The sequence below is a fragment of the Glycine soja genome, chromosome 5 (genome assembly GCF_004193775.1).
Source record: "Glycine soja cultivar W05 chromosome 5, ASM419377v2, whole genome shotgun sequence".
NCBI lineage: Eukaryota > Viridiplantae > Streptophyta > Magnoliopsida > Fabales > Fabaceae > Glycine > Glycine soja.
In genome coordinates this window covers 3,416,141-3,432,375 of record NC_041006.1, presented here as the reverse complement: position 1 = coordinate 3,432,375, position 16,235 = coordinate 3,416,141, and the positions used below count along the sequence as shown (strand labels likewise).

Below are 16,235 nucleotides of genomic sequence, written 5' to 3'. Positions count from 1 at the left end.
TGTTTTTTTTTTTTTATCTGAATAGTCCTTGATGTTTTGAAAGAAATAGGTTCCATCATCATACTCTTTCATTTTTTTTAAATTATGAAATAATTATTTTTTAAAATTAAAAACTACAAGATGATATATTTGAGACAAAAAAGTTTTATTGTATTCAATTTTATTAAGAAAGATAAATAAGACTAAGCAATATAACATTTGATACATCTTCACAACTTTTTATTATTATTATAAAAAGTTTACAACTATTTATTAAAATGAGAATTGGCTTCTAAATATTCAAAACTAACTTCATATAATGACTTATAATGTGTTTGTTTCCCATTCATAACTCCTCGAACGTAGGTAGGTTTATTTAAAAGTAATAAAAGGTTACTTCTCACAAAGCAGAACGTTGGAATGTGTGCCAATTATTTGAAACCGGTTCACAAACACAACATTAGAAGGAGAGAATTAAGGACTTATATATAATCAGGGCCAACCACAGGAATTGTTTTGAGAGGCGATAATCAAGGGTTCATGAGTGATGGAGGCCCAATTTAATTTTAGAGAACTTTAATGTAAGGTGGGAAAACAAGTTTTTGATTCCTCTATTAAAAACTTTTTCTATGTTTGGATTAAAATTTACAAACTTAATTTAAGTTAAACTTAAACTTTGCAAAAGTAACTCTTTTGTTTATACAAAATTGAATTTTCAAACAAAATTTTAATTTACAAACTTACTTTTGAGGGTAATATTGTCATGAAATGAAATTTACTTTTCAAAATTACATTAACTCAAAAGTACTTTTTGAACAATTAACCAAAGATGTCCTTCATTGAGTTTTTTCTCTCTTCAAAATTCCTTCAATTATCAAATTTCAATTTATCTAAACATTAAAGCTAACAAAATTTCAATTTCTTCCAAGAAATTAAACACTTGCATGTAATATTTTGTAATTGTATGTATTTAAGTAGAGATTTTTTTTGGAGAGAATTAGAGAAATTACTTCTAAGTAATAAAATATATAATTTTTAATGAAATGGAATACAAAATTATATTGAACAATCTTATCTTTTAGGTGATATATCTTTTTATTCATTTTCACTTTCATTCTTACTTATTTCAGTCTTATCGAACATAAGTTTAATAAAATATTCATTTCTAATTTTCAAACATATTTTTTCCATCCAAGTTAAACATGTATTACAGCAGAATCAAAGTCTCGTTGAAAATAACATATATTTTAAGAATAATTTCATTAAATAAGATTAAATTAATTCAAATTAAAATTTACTTATATATTCAGGGGAAAACGATATATATATATATATATATATATATATATATATATATATATATATATATATATATATATATATATATATATATATATATATATATATATTTCTTCTTACATTGGAATGCTGAATGTGGATAGCTTGCAGGGGAAGTAACGATTTGCAAAACTAGAAGCACCGCGATGGCGCGAACGACATACATTATACATATATAAATGAGGTGTCCAGAAAAAGTAACGAACTCGATACAAATCAAATTGAAAGAAAGCCTCTCTCACTCACCATTTTCTTGTTTGCGATCACCAATGGCTGCCATAATCGATTGCTCCTCTTCCTCTCCTTTCGGTTACTTCCAACTCAACACAAATCCCAAGGTACGCACCTCGCTCTCTCTATCTCTATCTTTCATCTCAAAATTGAGTGTTGTGCTTACTTTGCGTTACGATGAAGCTTTTCTTGCTAATACTGTTTTCTTGGTAATTTCGGTTTCTTTACTCTCTTTAGGAAGGCCAACGGAAACTTTTTCAGAATTCATCTAATTGTCAATTTCTCAAGATCCACGGTTCTGTTAACTTTTTCTTTGTAGATTTAAAGTTTTTATGCAATCTTTAACTTGCATTGTTAAATTCAGTTTCACATGTAAAGATCGTATGATGCGATTCAAGAAAATCTATATTAGCGTTATTTTGCCCAAAGTTGGTGAGAGTAAAATCAATCTGTGAAATGTAAACCGTCCGTTCCGACTTCCCATTGCTAGTTTCAATTCTACTGTTAAGTGTCTCTAGAATTATTTTCTTTGTTTCTTTGGGAATAAGTTCTATTTCATTATGCTGTCACTACAAATTGCTTAACTACTACTGTATCTTCATTCTTCCACTTACATAATTTTTTTCCTTCGATATTCAGTTGAGGTTATCGCAGTTTGTCAACCAGCAAAATGCTGCTCACCTGACAAGTAAAGGTAGCTTGCTTGTTTGTTGGGGCTAACTCTGAATTTTTCTCCATTTTTCCGTATTTTTCTGAACTTACCTGTTCATGAATCTTCATTGTTTAAAGAAGTAGCACTTTGATATGATTGGTCCCTATTGGCTTTCTTAAATAAATCTATGTTATTATAGGCTATGGAAAATTGGTATGCACTTTCTGGAGCTGACCTCTGTTAACTTTTTTCTGTTTGTGCATTTATATTATGGTTAGACAAATCATATGGGCATATATTTGGAGTACCAAAGTTAAGATCAAGGCTTCAGACACCCCAGACTGCGCTTGTTGTTGGCTCTGAGGATCATTCACATATCAGTGGTCTCCAAAGAGCTACTAAAGACACCTTTCAGATTGGAAACTCAAGTTTTCATATATCTGGAAATGATGGAAAGCCAGCAGTCTCATTCTGTAACCGTCCATTTAGCAGAGATAATGAAGTCATTTCATCAGATTCAGAATGGATTCGGAACACCTTATCATGGTTTATTGGCCCTGTTGTCCTTGTTGCTTCTTTTTGTTTTCCTCTAATCTGTTTGCCTAAAATGATCAGTAACATTTTTGGAAGCACGGTATCAAAAGGTGAGTAACTTCTCTTTTTAAGATATTCGATTTTGTGATATGTTGGTTAGCCTGCAATATACATGATTTAGCATTTGTAAGGTGTAGTGTATTTCTTGCATTGATAAGCCCGTTCAAAGCAACATGTCCTTGATGAATGGAAAAAGGTTCATTTGTTTCATGATTTAATTACAAAACAGTTGGCAAGAATGAATAACAAACAATTGCATAATCAAGTTGCAAACATAAGTGAACTAGTAGTTATATATATATATACTGTTTGAATTTTCTAGATTATTAGTAGGTTTAAACTGTTTAAACTTTGTCAGTCAAAGAAACCGTTAAAACTTGTACATGTAAGACTTAAACAAACATAAATGAACTTCAATTGAGCTTGCATGAGTTGTTCCACAAGTAAATTGGTTAGATCTATCCTTGCTACAGTGATGGCAGCTTTGAGCTGAATATCCCCAAACACTGGAATGTCCCATTGCTTGCTTTAAATGTTGTTTTATTATCTTTTCTTTATTCCTTCTTTTACTTAATGCCCAACTCTGAACTTCCATTCATTTTTTATCTCCATTCTCCAGCTCTCCTCCTATCATTCTCACAAGAAGCAATTTTCTATTGTGGAGTTGCTGTTTTTCTTCTTCTACTAGACCATTTAATGAGACCCAAACAACTGGATCCTTCTGCAAACAAAAGTGATACTCTGAGCCTACAATTGGGAAAGGAATACTTCTATTCTATTGCTTCCATGATGATTAGACAGCTTGGTATCACAATTCCAATGGTCACATTGGGTTTGACCTGGCCATGGAATGGCCATGTAATTCCTGTAACTCTTGCTCCATACATGGTTGGTGTATTTGTCCAATCCGCATTTGAGATGCTTGCACTGTATTGGAAGTCACCATCATGGCCTGCTATTCCTTTTATCTTTCATGTAAGACCAATCCTGATACCCTCTTTATTAACAATTGTCACTAAACATTTTGATTGTTGGATTCTTTCAGTTTGTTAAAAAAAAAAAAAAAAAATTACCTTAGTTGTCTCTTGCACTGGCTCTTAATCAACTGAAAATTTAAATAATTCTTATATTTTATTCTCAATTGATGATTCAGATTGACAAACTAATAAATTGTTAAATGCGCAGGTATATAGATTGCACCAAATACATAAAGCAACACTTTCGCTAACATTTCTGTTATATGACCTCGCGGAAGCTGAGAAGGTCTATAGCAAACTGCCTTTAACCCCCAGTACTTGGTTAGGACTCACAACCGTTCTTCAGATCCTTCTTGTGATTTGGATTTGGTCTTTCTCAAGCTTCCTCGTGAAATTCATACGTTCTGCTTCTTCAACCAAGAGTGATGCAGATGCCTAGATGATGTAAGGTTTGTTCATAATATCATCTCACTGTTCAAAACACACCCAAGTTATCTTGGGGCCGAATATTTCTATATGTACTTGGGTTACTTTTCTTTTTTTGGCACTGATCCTCTAACTAATCTAATACTGATTGTGGTTACTAGATTTTGTGAATGAGGATTTTAAATACAGAAAAAGCAATTGAAGGGATATTATTTGCAGTTCTATTTCTTTGTCGTAGTTACATCTTGCCTCTGTGTATGCTTGCAAGTTGTACCCACATTCGTTTAACGTTTAAGTAGAATATTGAAATCTGCACGAATTCACGAGAACAAGAGTGATAACCACGTGTAAATCTGATTAATTGTAATCTTACCCGCATCTAGAAAAGAATCAAATGCTTAGTTAAACACAATAGTGGAATGATAATTTGAAGGGAATGGGTTGAAAACTCAAGCAAAAAGGCTATTCAATAGAATAACTTTTTAGGTCGTTCAAATAAATGAATTGGTACGTTAAATGGATGCAGAATACAATCGAATTTCATCTAACTAACAAACAATTACCCATGTAAAAAGTAAAAAAGCGATGACTTTTCATATGTAGATGTTGAAATTTAAATTTTTATGACTTGGTAATAAATTTAACTTTATACAACCTACTACCAATATTGTCGTTTTAAAAGAGTTAAAAAAATTGTTTTTTTTTAAAGAAAGTAATACGTATTTTCCAAATATGTTATTATGATGTTTTCTTTATGATACTTCAGGTAATAAATGTGTTGGGATTAAAATATGAATATTGTTCCTATGAGTCCCATGATTTTGATTTGGTTCTTATAGATTTTTTTAATTATTCCTTATGTGTCATTTTTAAAAAAAATAATCCCTTACTTTTAACATAGTTCCTATGAGTCACAATATGTATAACGATGCTCCCTTGAGATTTTTTTTTCTTTTTTTTAGTCAAAATTTTTGTTTAGGGATTAAAAGTCAAAATTTTAAATAATTTAATAACTAAAAATTTAATTAACCCTATTATTAAACATTACTAGAAAATTGGCATTTAGCGACCGTATTAGGGACCGCAATGCTCCATCGAAGTTGCGACTGATATTATTTCTCGTGACTAACTTGCATCAGCGATTGATTTAGCGATCGAAATGAAGTGTTGTAAAAAATTTCGGTGACTATTTCCGTTGCGAAATATCTATTAATCAAAATTAAATTAGAAATTGAACTAGTGACCAAACTGTACTTGGAGATAGCGACCAACAAATTTTGAATTCTATTTTTTAGACAAAATTGCACTTTTGGTCCCCTAGTTTATCTCCAATTTCGGATTTGGTCCCCTTATAATTTAATTCAAAAATTTGGTCCCCCAGTTTTATAAACCCTTACAAAATTGGTCCTAGAAGCCCGAGTTGGACGTTGACCGTTAACCTCAGACGTTGACTGCCACGTGTGATTGTCACATGTCAATGCCACGTGTTAATGCCATGTGTCAACGTCTGAGTGGTTCCCTGTAAAGGTTTCATTTTTTGTAGGTAAAATTGTACTTTTGGTCCTCCAGTTTTACTCTAATTTTGATTTTGGTTCCCTTATAATTTAATTCGCACATTTGGTCTCCCAGTTTTATAAATCCCTTTATAAATTCAACCAAATTTCATTACTGGAGAAGTTGTATTTCAAATTTCAAACAAAAATATCATTGTCATACATAAGTCACTTAAGCAGTCGTATACACATAATACCGCATGAGAAAGCAAAAAAAAGAAAAAAAAAGGTTATTACAAAACCTGTTAAAGTAAGAGATCTGAAAATTTCAGACCCAGGTTGAAATTCATGTGCTACTTTTCCAAGTTGAACAATCCCGGAAGTGAGAGAGAGACAAAGAGTTATTTTTCTCTGGGTTACAAGTGAGTGAAAAACTTGCGATGAAAAAGAAGTGTGAGATTTATCAAGACCTACCATGTCTCTAGCACCAATGGCTAAACCATTCAAAAGACCAATTTTACAGGAACAATTTATAAAGGGATTTATAAAACTGGGGGACTAAATGTGTGAATTAAACTATAGGGGAACCAAAATCGAAATTGGAGTAAAATTGGGGGACCAAAAGTGAAACTTTACCTACAAAAAATGAAGTCTTTACAGGGAACCACTTAGACATTGACACGTGACAGTCAATGTCTGAGGTTAACGGTCAACGTTCAAATCGGGCTTCTAGGACCAATTTTGCAGGAATTTATAAAATTGGGGGACTAAATTTGTGAATTAAATTATAGGAGGACTAAATTCATAATTGGAGATAAAGTGGGAGACCAATTTTACAATTTTGCCTATTTTTTTTATGATAGCGACCAAATACATTTTCGGTCACTATATAACAATTTTGAGGTCTGCAATTGAATTTATTATTTTCTAAAATATTTATGAAACTAAATTTTTAATTTATTTTAACTCATGATAAATATAAAATATACTTAAATACATTTTATAGTTCAAAAGTATTGAAATTAATATATTAGTAATATTTTTAAATTAGCAAACAAATATATATAATATTTTGTAAATCATAATAAATATATAATATTTTTTATTATACTAGGATAATTTTTAATAAAATTTAAAATTTACATTATTTGATTAATATAAATAAATCATGCTTATCAGTAGTCTTTTAATTTGTGCTTTGTACAAAATAATTGTTTCTTTTATATATTTATTTGAATATTATAATAAATTGATGCCCTTTATATCATTAAAATATGTAATAATAATTTTTTTGAAAATTAAGTATTTTAAAATCTAAGTTCCCTTATATTTGAAAATTAAGTATTTTTAAATTAATATGATTAATCATATATTATATAATTAATCCAAATTCCTAAAATTTTGAAACAAAGATATCTACGTGATCCCTACTCGGAATGCCAATGAGACAAGGTGAGTATGGATAGTACTTCCTTGCTACTTGCTCTGTCACATAAATATTCACCTCATCCCTATCTCTATGTTTGCACATGTACTCACAATTTTTTTTTCAATGTCCGCATTATGCATGAATATTCATGAATACTTACTATAAAAAATAAAAATAAAAATAGCTTAAAAATATTTATAAAAAAAACACTTTAGCTTTAGCTTTAACTTTTTATTTAGTCTAACATTTTTCTAAAAAAAGAATTTAAAGATCAAAACTAAAATTATTCACATATTGTATACAATTATACTAATCATGGTATTTCAATATAGTTATTAAATTTAAATGTTAAAATACATCAATCCCAAAGTCCAAACAAAAGTTAATAAATTATAAGCAGTATTAATTTATGAATAAGTGGAAATAAAATTTATTTGTCCTCATAAGTAACAAGACTTTTTCATGATAATTGATTATAAACGTATTGAAATTTTTTTGTAATATTGATTTTAAACATACTATTCAAAAAAATATTCAAACATATTTTTCTTTTTCTTTAATTTTATTTATGAGTCGCATTTTCAAAATAGAAAAATAATTTAGTTGGAAAAAGACATCTTCAATAATAAAAATGCTAAATATGATTTTTTTTCATGATAATATAATGAGAAATATTCACCATGATAATTTAGTGGGATCTCATTTTCAACTATATTTTATTCATCGTTGTTAAACATATATTGCTTGCGGAGGAAGTAACAATTTGCAAAACTAGTAGCATCGCGATGGCGCGAAGGACATACATATATAAATGAGGTAGCCATGGCCAAAAAACTACCCAACTCCAAAAAAATCAAATTGAAAGAAAGCATCTCTGATCTCTCTCTCTCAGACACACTCACCACTCATCATTTTCTTGCTTACAGAAGATCATAGGTGTTAGTCTTTGACTTTTACAATCACCAATATATGGCGGCCATAATCGGTTGCTCCTCTTCTCCTTTCCGTCACTTCCAACTCAACACAAATCCCAAGGTACCTACCTCGCTCTCTCGTTCTTTTATCGCAGTATGTTTTACTTGTTTTGTACTCACTTTCCGTTATGATGAAGCTTTTCAATTGCTACTGTAATATTGTTTTCTTGAACTACAACACTCGAGTTAATATTGTTTGCTCACATATAAAGATCGTATGATGCAGATTCAAGAAAATCTATATTAGCTTTATTTTCCCCAAAATTGGTGAGTAAAATCAATGTGTGAAATGTGATCCGTCCGTTCCGTTTACTAGTTTTAATTCTACAGTTAAATGTCTATAGAATCTTTTTTCTTCTTTTTTTTCTTTATGCTGTCATTGGAAATTGTTTAACTACTACTTTGTTTTCCACTAACGTCATTTTTTCCCTTCGATTTTCAGTTGAGGTTACCGCAGTTTGTCAACAAGCAAAGTGTTGCTCACCTGACCATTTCTGATCAAGGTAGCCTGCTTGTTTGTTGGGTCTATTTCAGAAATTTACTGTTTTTCCGTAATTTTTCTGAGTTAACTACCGATTCATCAATCTTCATTGTTTGAAGAATTAGCTATTTTGATATGATTGATTCCTATTGGATTTCTTAACTAAATATATTATTAGCTTTGAAATAATTGGTATGCACTTTCTGGAGGTGATCTCAGTTAACATATTTCTGTTTGTGCATTTGTGTCATGGTTAGACAAATCATATGGGCATCTACTTGGAGTACCAAAGTTAAGAGCAAGGCTCCAGAAACCGCAGACTGCGCTTTTTGTTGGTTCTGAGGATCACTCACAAATCAGTTGTCTCCAAAGAACTCCTAAAGACATCTTTCCAATTGGCAACTCATGTTTTCATATATCAGGAAAGAATGGAAGAAAGCCAGTTGTCTCATTCTGTAACCGTCCATTTAACAGAGATAATGAAGTCATTTCATCAAATTCAAAAAGGACTCGGATCAGCATATCATCGCTTATGGTCCCTTATGTCCTAGTTGCTTCTTTCCTTTATCCTCAACTTATTTTACCTGAAGTAATCCCTAAAACTTCTGGAAACTCATCATTAACAAGTGAGTAACTAACTTTCTTTTAAAGAAATTATATTTTTTTATGTGTTTCTTTGCCTGCAATATACATGATTTAGCATTTATAAGGTGTAGTGTATCTCTTGTTAGTAGAGTGACTAGGAACCATTCATTTGCTTCATGGTATAAGTAAAAAACAGTTGGTAAGAATCATTGGACAATTGAATATAAATGAAGAATTGAACTATACTGAAAGAATATATGGAGTTAAAACTAAGGCGATTAGCGTGTGTGAACTTGGCTTGTTTATGTTTGTCTGAAATTGTACTTTATTTTAATTTTCTGAAAAATACTTCTCTTTTCCTTTCCATGCACAGCTATAAATAGCTAATAAACTGTACAATAAGTTGATAATTACCAACCATCATATTTATCAAATTCTAATACCCACCCTTTGCTGGAATGTCCCATTGCTTGCTTTAAATATTGATATTTTATAATATCTTTTATTTGTTCCTTCTTTTTACTTAATGCCCAACTCTGAACTTCCATTCATTTTTTATCTCCAGTTTTCCTCCTATTATTCTTCACGGAAGCAACTTTCTATTATGGAGTTGCGGTTTTTCTTCTTATGCTAGACCGTTTAATGAGACCCAAACAACTGGATCTTTCTGCAAACAACAGTAATACTCTGAGCCTACAATTGGAACAGCGAATGTCTTTTGATATTGCCCTGGTTGTGCCTAGACTGGTTAGTATTGCAATTCCGTTGGTCACAATGGGTTTGACCTGGCCATGGACTGGCCCTGTAGTTCCTGCAACTATTTTTCCATACCTGGTTGGTATAGTGGTCCAATTCAAATATGAGCAGATTGCAAGATATTGGAAGTCACCATCATGGGTTGCTATTCCTTTTATCTTTCATGTAAGACCAATCCTAATACCCTCTTTGATTAATCTCCCTGGATTTTGCATGCCTGATAAAATTGGTGTCACTAAACATTTTGATTGTCGGATTCTTTGAGTTTGTTAAATTTTAAATTACTTTAGTTCTCTCTTGCACTGGCTCTTAATCAAATGAAAATTATCAAATATTCTTATTAGCTGAAAATTTTCAAATACTCTTATTCTTGCTTCTAAATTGATTATTCATATTAACAAACTAATAAATTGTTCAATGCGCAGGCATATAGATTGCACCAAATACATCGAGCAGCAAAATTTCTAACAGTTATATCATTTCAAGTTAAGAAGGGGTATAGCAAACTGCCTGTAGCCAGGGGTTCTTTGTCAACAACTACAAATGCCTTTCGTATCCTTATTGTGATTTGGATTTGGTCTTTCTCAAGCTTCCTCATGAGATTCCTAACTTCTGCTTCTGCTTCTACAACTAAGCAGTGATGCCTAGATGATGTAAGGTTTGTTCACAATATCATCTCACTGTTCAAAACAGACCCCGGGTCATCTTTGGGCCGAATATTTCTATATGTACTTTGTCTTTGGTTGCTTTTTTGTGTGTGTGATAAAAACTAGACAATCTGATTAGGCGCTGATCCTCTAACTAGTCTAATACTGATAATTGTGGTTGCTAGAACTTGTAAATGAGGATTTAAATACAGAAAAAGCAAATGAAGGGATATTGTTTGCAGTTCTGTTTTTGCATACATGTTAGAACACGTATGATTTGTTTGTCCTAGTTACGTCTTGCCTTTGTACCCAGATTCGTTAAAGTAGAGAATTGAAATTTGCATGAATTCACGGGATCAGGAGTGATAACCAATGTGTAAGCTCATTAATTATTTAATTGCATCAGAATTTGTGGACAAGTGTTAGATGTAACCTTACCCATATTTAGGAATGAATTGAATGTTGCAGAAAAAAGAGTCTGCCTGGCTTATGATATAAACCTAATGTTGTGGAATGATGATTTGAAGGGAATGATATGAGGGCTAAATTTTCAAAACAAAGATGCTCAGTATGCCCCACTAGGTGCATATTCACGTCACTTGGTTTTCACATTTTGCTTATGTTAGAAAAAAGGATAAAGATCAACTCATCTTTTCATGGTTTTTAGACGATCATCGTTTTGTAACTGACAGCGTATTCACTTACTCTACTGATGAAAGGAAAATTATTCACCTCACTTTTCCATTGAGGTACTGTTCATGCAATCGTTTTCTTCGGTTTTTTTTTTAAGAAAGCCCAACAATCAAAAGGCTCACTTTGATTTTTTGACACTTACTATTTACACCTCTATTTTGCTAAGTACACCCTACCCTTTATATCCTTTTTACTTAGAGTATAGCCCTCAGAACCCATTTTCCTTTCCATAAGTGTCTTTCCAAAATATCATATATCCATTTTGGAAATATATTTCTAGAACTATATATCATAAATTCAAAAATACATTTCTGAAATAGATATATGTTATTTTGGAAAAACATTTCTAGTAATAATAAATTTAAGATCATTGAAGTTATTAATGTTTATCTTATTTCCTCATGTTTTTTAGTTTTATTTTCATCCTATCATTAGTGTTTGTCAAATCCTATCTAAAATTTATTTTTATTCTACTTGTATTGTTCTTTAAAACCTAATTTTTAATCTCATCTTCACCACATGGTATAGAAAAAAATACGATTTTGGAAATCTTATGCCAAAAATTATACCAAACTTTGTCAAGAGTGTTGAAATCTTTGTAGATGAAATGTCGGGATCCATTAAGAAGCTCGTTCTTGCTTTTAGTAAATTAAGTTTAACTTTAAAATTTAATTAATAGTATGTTTTTTATATTCTTGTTATCATGCTTTTAAATTTAAAACTAATTATTTTAAGAGTTACATTTAAGTGATCTCTAATATATATATATATATATATATATATATATATATATATATTGATTCATAGTGTAAATTTTTTGCTAATAGCTAATATATTAAGATTAAATTTTATGAAGCAATTATATAACACATGAAATATTTTTAAAAAAATATATATATTTGTTCTTGGTACCTTTTTTGAATTGGAATATAATATGTGAGTGATCAACCAAAAGGAAGATGTGGTGGATGAAGAAAACTATGTGTACCAATATACAATAGATGAAGACAAAGACAATGTATTGTTGGACACCTAGGAGAATGTGTGTTATGAATACAAATTGGTGATGCACAATCAAATCCATAGTCAATACTGTACCGAAGACAATGCACAACTTAGAAGAATTTATGAAGGATAACTGAAATTTATATAATGAAGATGAAGTTTAAAATTAGGGTTTAAAAAACAATATAAGGTAGAATAAAAGTAAGAATTTAGATATAGCTTAAAAATACTAATGATAAGATGAAAATAAAATTAATAAACATGAGAATGTAAGATAAGAATTTATAACATCAATGATTTTAAGTTTATTATTATCGAACATGTCTTTCTAAAATAACATATATCTATTCTAGAATTATATTTTTGGAGCTATGATATATAGTTCTAGAAATATATTTCCATATATGATACTTTGAAAAACATTTCAAGAAAGGAAAATGAGTATTTAGGGGTGTACTCCTTTAAGAAAAAAAGAGGATATAATGGATAATTAGAATGTAAAAGGAGACAGAGACTATAAATAGCAAGTAACTTTTTATTTCCGGTCAATTTTTCTTGGTTCTGTTTGATTTCTTAAAAAAAATAAATAAATTGGATTCTATCTTCCCTTATTATCTAAAATTAAAAAGAGAAAAGTTTTCTTTAAATTAGAAAAAAATTGATGAATTATTTTTTGTTTTTATAATATCATAAAATACACTTTCTAAGGAAAAATTCAATAGAATAATTTAAATGAGTGACATAATTTATTTTAAAATATATATTATAAAAATGGATAATGTATGTAATTATCAGCCATGATGGGGTCCGTTTCTCGGATTTGGTTAACAAATATAAGATTTTCATTAATGTGAAAATACTAAAGGAGAGAAAATATTTCTAACGAAGTGATTTGTTATTTTGAATAAAATTCTCTGAAAATATTTCTAAAATAAAAAAAAATGAATTAAACTTTTTCTATAATAAATTGTCTTTTAGAGAAGTTAGTATGAGATAACTTCTATAAATTAAATTATACATAACTTTAACTTATGAAAAAATTCATTTCATTTTTTTCTCTTTTAAAAGTACTTTTGCAAAATTTTATCCAGACATTTCAATTGTCAAATTTTATATCAAACGCAAAGAAATCTGTTGTTCATAAGGCTTTTTTATTTTATTTTTGTACAAGTTAATAAGGCTATGTTAGAGAAAGATGTTTCATGTTTGCCTCACATAAGTTGCATGAGAATATACTTGAATTGAGAGAAGAAAGTCGAACAGAATGGCATTTAGTTTATTTGGATTATTTAAAATAAGATTTGATAAGATATATTTTATTTTATTTTATATTTTCCTTTTTCTTGTCTTTCAATTTGAGATAGGATGGAATTAGTTTTTTTTTTCTCACTTCATCTAAAAAAAGTTACTTTATTCCATTTCATTTTGCTATATTTTATTTCATTAATACTAATTAAACATTTAAATTTAGCCATATATAAATAATTGTTAAACGTAATTATTTTTTACAATTCCCTATGTGATTAGTTTTATCTTTTCGATCTCTCCTAAAACAACTCAAAAGATACTGTAATAAGGAAAAGGGAATTAGGACAGATGAAGTTAGTACATTTGTCTGCCTAACACTTATCCAGCTTTTTCTTGGTACATGGTCTAAGCAGCTTCAACAAATAGTTTGGTGCCAAAACTCCAATAAAATATTCAGCCTCAACCCAACCAAAGTCAACATATTATTAAAGAATTAAATCGTATGAGAATAGAAAAGTCAACGCTGAGGCAATCTGCACCATATTATTCTTAAATCTTAATGGACTTGCTCACTTTTTTTCCTCTACCAAACCTCCCTGTCACGTATGACTCATGACTTATTAATTTTGTGTGTGATGCAAAAGCTTTGAAAACTTCATTTACTTAAAGAGGAACAAATAATTGCGTGCAACAAACAAATATTAACACTAACCCAATAATTATGCACTTTTCTGTCTGTAAGCATTGTTTTCCTCTCCAATTAAAACGGTCAGAATATTTGAGATTATTCTAAGTTTAATTTCAACGATATATTCGTACTCACTCCAATGCAGAATCTTGATATTATAGTATTACTTTAAACAATGCCTTGTTGTATCCTGATGTTGTTATAAATCTTTATTTATATATTTGGTCTCTTCAATAATGTACCTTCTCCCTTTGGCTGCACCTCTTGCGATTTTACACCCAAGTATCTTGTCCATTTTTCTATTCAAGGGTAGTTAATCTTCTCGTGACACTATTCCTTTTAATTAAAGTGGAAGTAGACTTTAACTGAGAGTAGGTAGCTATTAGAAAGGAATGCAAAACGCTTATTGGGTTGTAAGTCGTCAATCAAACATTGAAAGGGAAAAATATTTCTTTGTAGCGATGCCATTATTGAATGTTCTTCTTCCTCTATACCTAGGCTAGATATGGCGTTTGGACTTGATGACAATGTAGCTAACAAATTTAAATCCGGTTCTTTTTCATTTTTAAGGTTATAAAAAGTTAATAGGGAAATGTCAATAAGGACTTGTACGATAACGTGCCGGTGTTACGAAAGAAAAAAACATTTTTTTGCACGCAGCGTACGCACCGAAACTTTTTGTAGTAGTGACCACATAGTGGTTTGAAGCATGTATGGAAGCGTGAATAAAAGCGTAGCACATCTAGAAAAAGATCGTGTTGATAGCAAGCACTATTGTTGGGTTGGTACCAAAATAGATAAGAAAAATGTCCATTTCACATTTTTCTTGTACACTCGGCCTTTCCATCCCTGTCATATGTGATAAAATGATGAATGTTGTAAAAAAAGAAAAATAAGGAGACTCTCTTTTACAATAAATATGAAGTGACGTGAAATAATTGATTGTTATTTTGTTGCTTAGGATATCTTTAGTCAAGAGTTTGAGATATTAATCCTTTGAATTATAGAAATTTATTGAAGAGATTAATTTCTTTTGTTAATAGATATTTTTTTATATATAGATAAATATGGAATCAAATTCGTGAATACATGCTTAAAAATATCATTTTGATGAAATAATTGAACTTCTAAGGACAATAAATAACATGTTTCCTTTTTCGGGGGTTGCTTGTGCTTGAATCCTGGGAAACTGGGCAAAGGCGTGGATAGTATAAAGTTAACACTGAAAGCCAAGTAGGGAGCTGAATATGAAAGATAAGATTTGAGGCACTTTGTCTTCTTGTATTTTGGCTTATATATTAGGAATCTCGGTAATACTAAAACAATGAAGCAAATATTATCTCCCTTAACTTTATTGAACCAAATTAGGATAATGCAACATTAATTCGAGTGTATAAATTATACGGTATAATTATACACCAAACCTCACATGGTTTTGGCTTTTGTTCTGGACTTCATAGGTGAAGAATTAATGAAGCTGGTCTCTACTCGGAATTCGGAATTGACCAAAACTAATGTGGTTGTTTTCTCATTTATGTTTTCTTCTCATATTAAATTTGAAAGTAGGTGGTTTAGGTTGAGAGAAAAAAAAAAAAGATGCTTAACCCTCTAAATAGTTTGATCGTAGAATAGAAATGCACATATGGAACATGACAATGGAGACACCTAACACATTGTCCTTGGCTTTTACCCGTGGATAAATTAAGGAAATAAAACAGAAAAGGAAGCTTAAAGGAAACAAAAAAGAAAAAGAAAAAGAAAAAGCCTAAATGTATAAAAGTTATATTCATTCATTTTTCCCATCTATCATTATGAAAACGACCTTTCTCATATACCATCATGCATGCTTGAAATCTTACGGCGTTTGGTTTTTCATTTTAAGAAAACTTGAAGAATCTTATCACGGCAAGCAGAAAGTAATGCCAAATGCTCTCGTATCTTATGCTTGAATATCCTGAGGGAGATCTTAGTATTCGGATTCCCATAATGTGTTTGTACCAATTTAGTTGACAATTTTTGAAGTTTAAATGACCGGTACT

At 30.2% G+C, this 16,235-nt stretch overlaps 2 protein-coding genes across 2 annotated transcripts; both read left to right on the top strand.

Moving 5' to 3' along the window:
* Positions 1-1,436: 1,436 nt before the first annotated feature.
* Positions 1,437-4,398, top strand: LOC114411442. The gene is made up of 5 exons (XM_028375128.1): positions 1,437-1,655; positions 2,188-2,242; positions 2,479-2,844; positions 3,414-3,769; positions 3,980-4,398. Exons 1-5 carry the CDS (start codon positions 1,497-1,499, stop codon positions 4,208-4,210), a joined length of 1,167 nt encoding a protein of 388 aa, XP_028230929.1. The 5' UTR covers positions 1,437-1,496; the 3' UTR covers positions 4,211-4,398.
* A 3,575-nt stretch (positions 4,399-7,973) lies between these two features.
* LOC114411441 lies at positions 7,974-10,885 on the top strand. Its single transcript, XM_028375127.1, has 5 exons — positions 7,974-8,154; positions 8,536-8,596; positions 8,832-9,200; positions 9,725-10,080; positions 10,341-10,885. The coding sequence occupies exons 1-5, from the start codon at positions 8,089-8,091 to the stop codon at positions 10,554-10,556; spliced, it is 1,068 nt and encodes a 355-aa protein (XP_028230928.1). The 5' UTR covers positions 7,974-8,088; the 3' UTR covers positions 10,557-10,885.
* Positions 10,886-16,235: the final 5,350 nt, after the last annotated feature.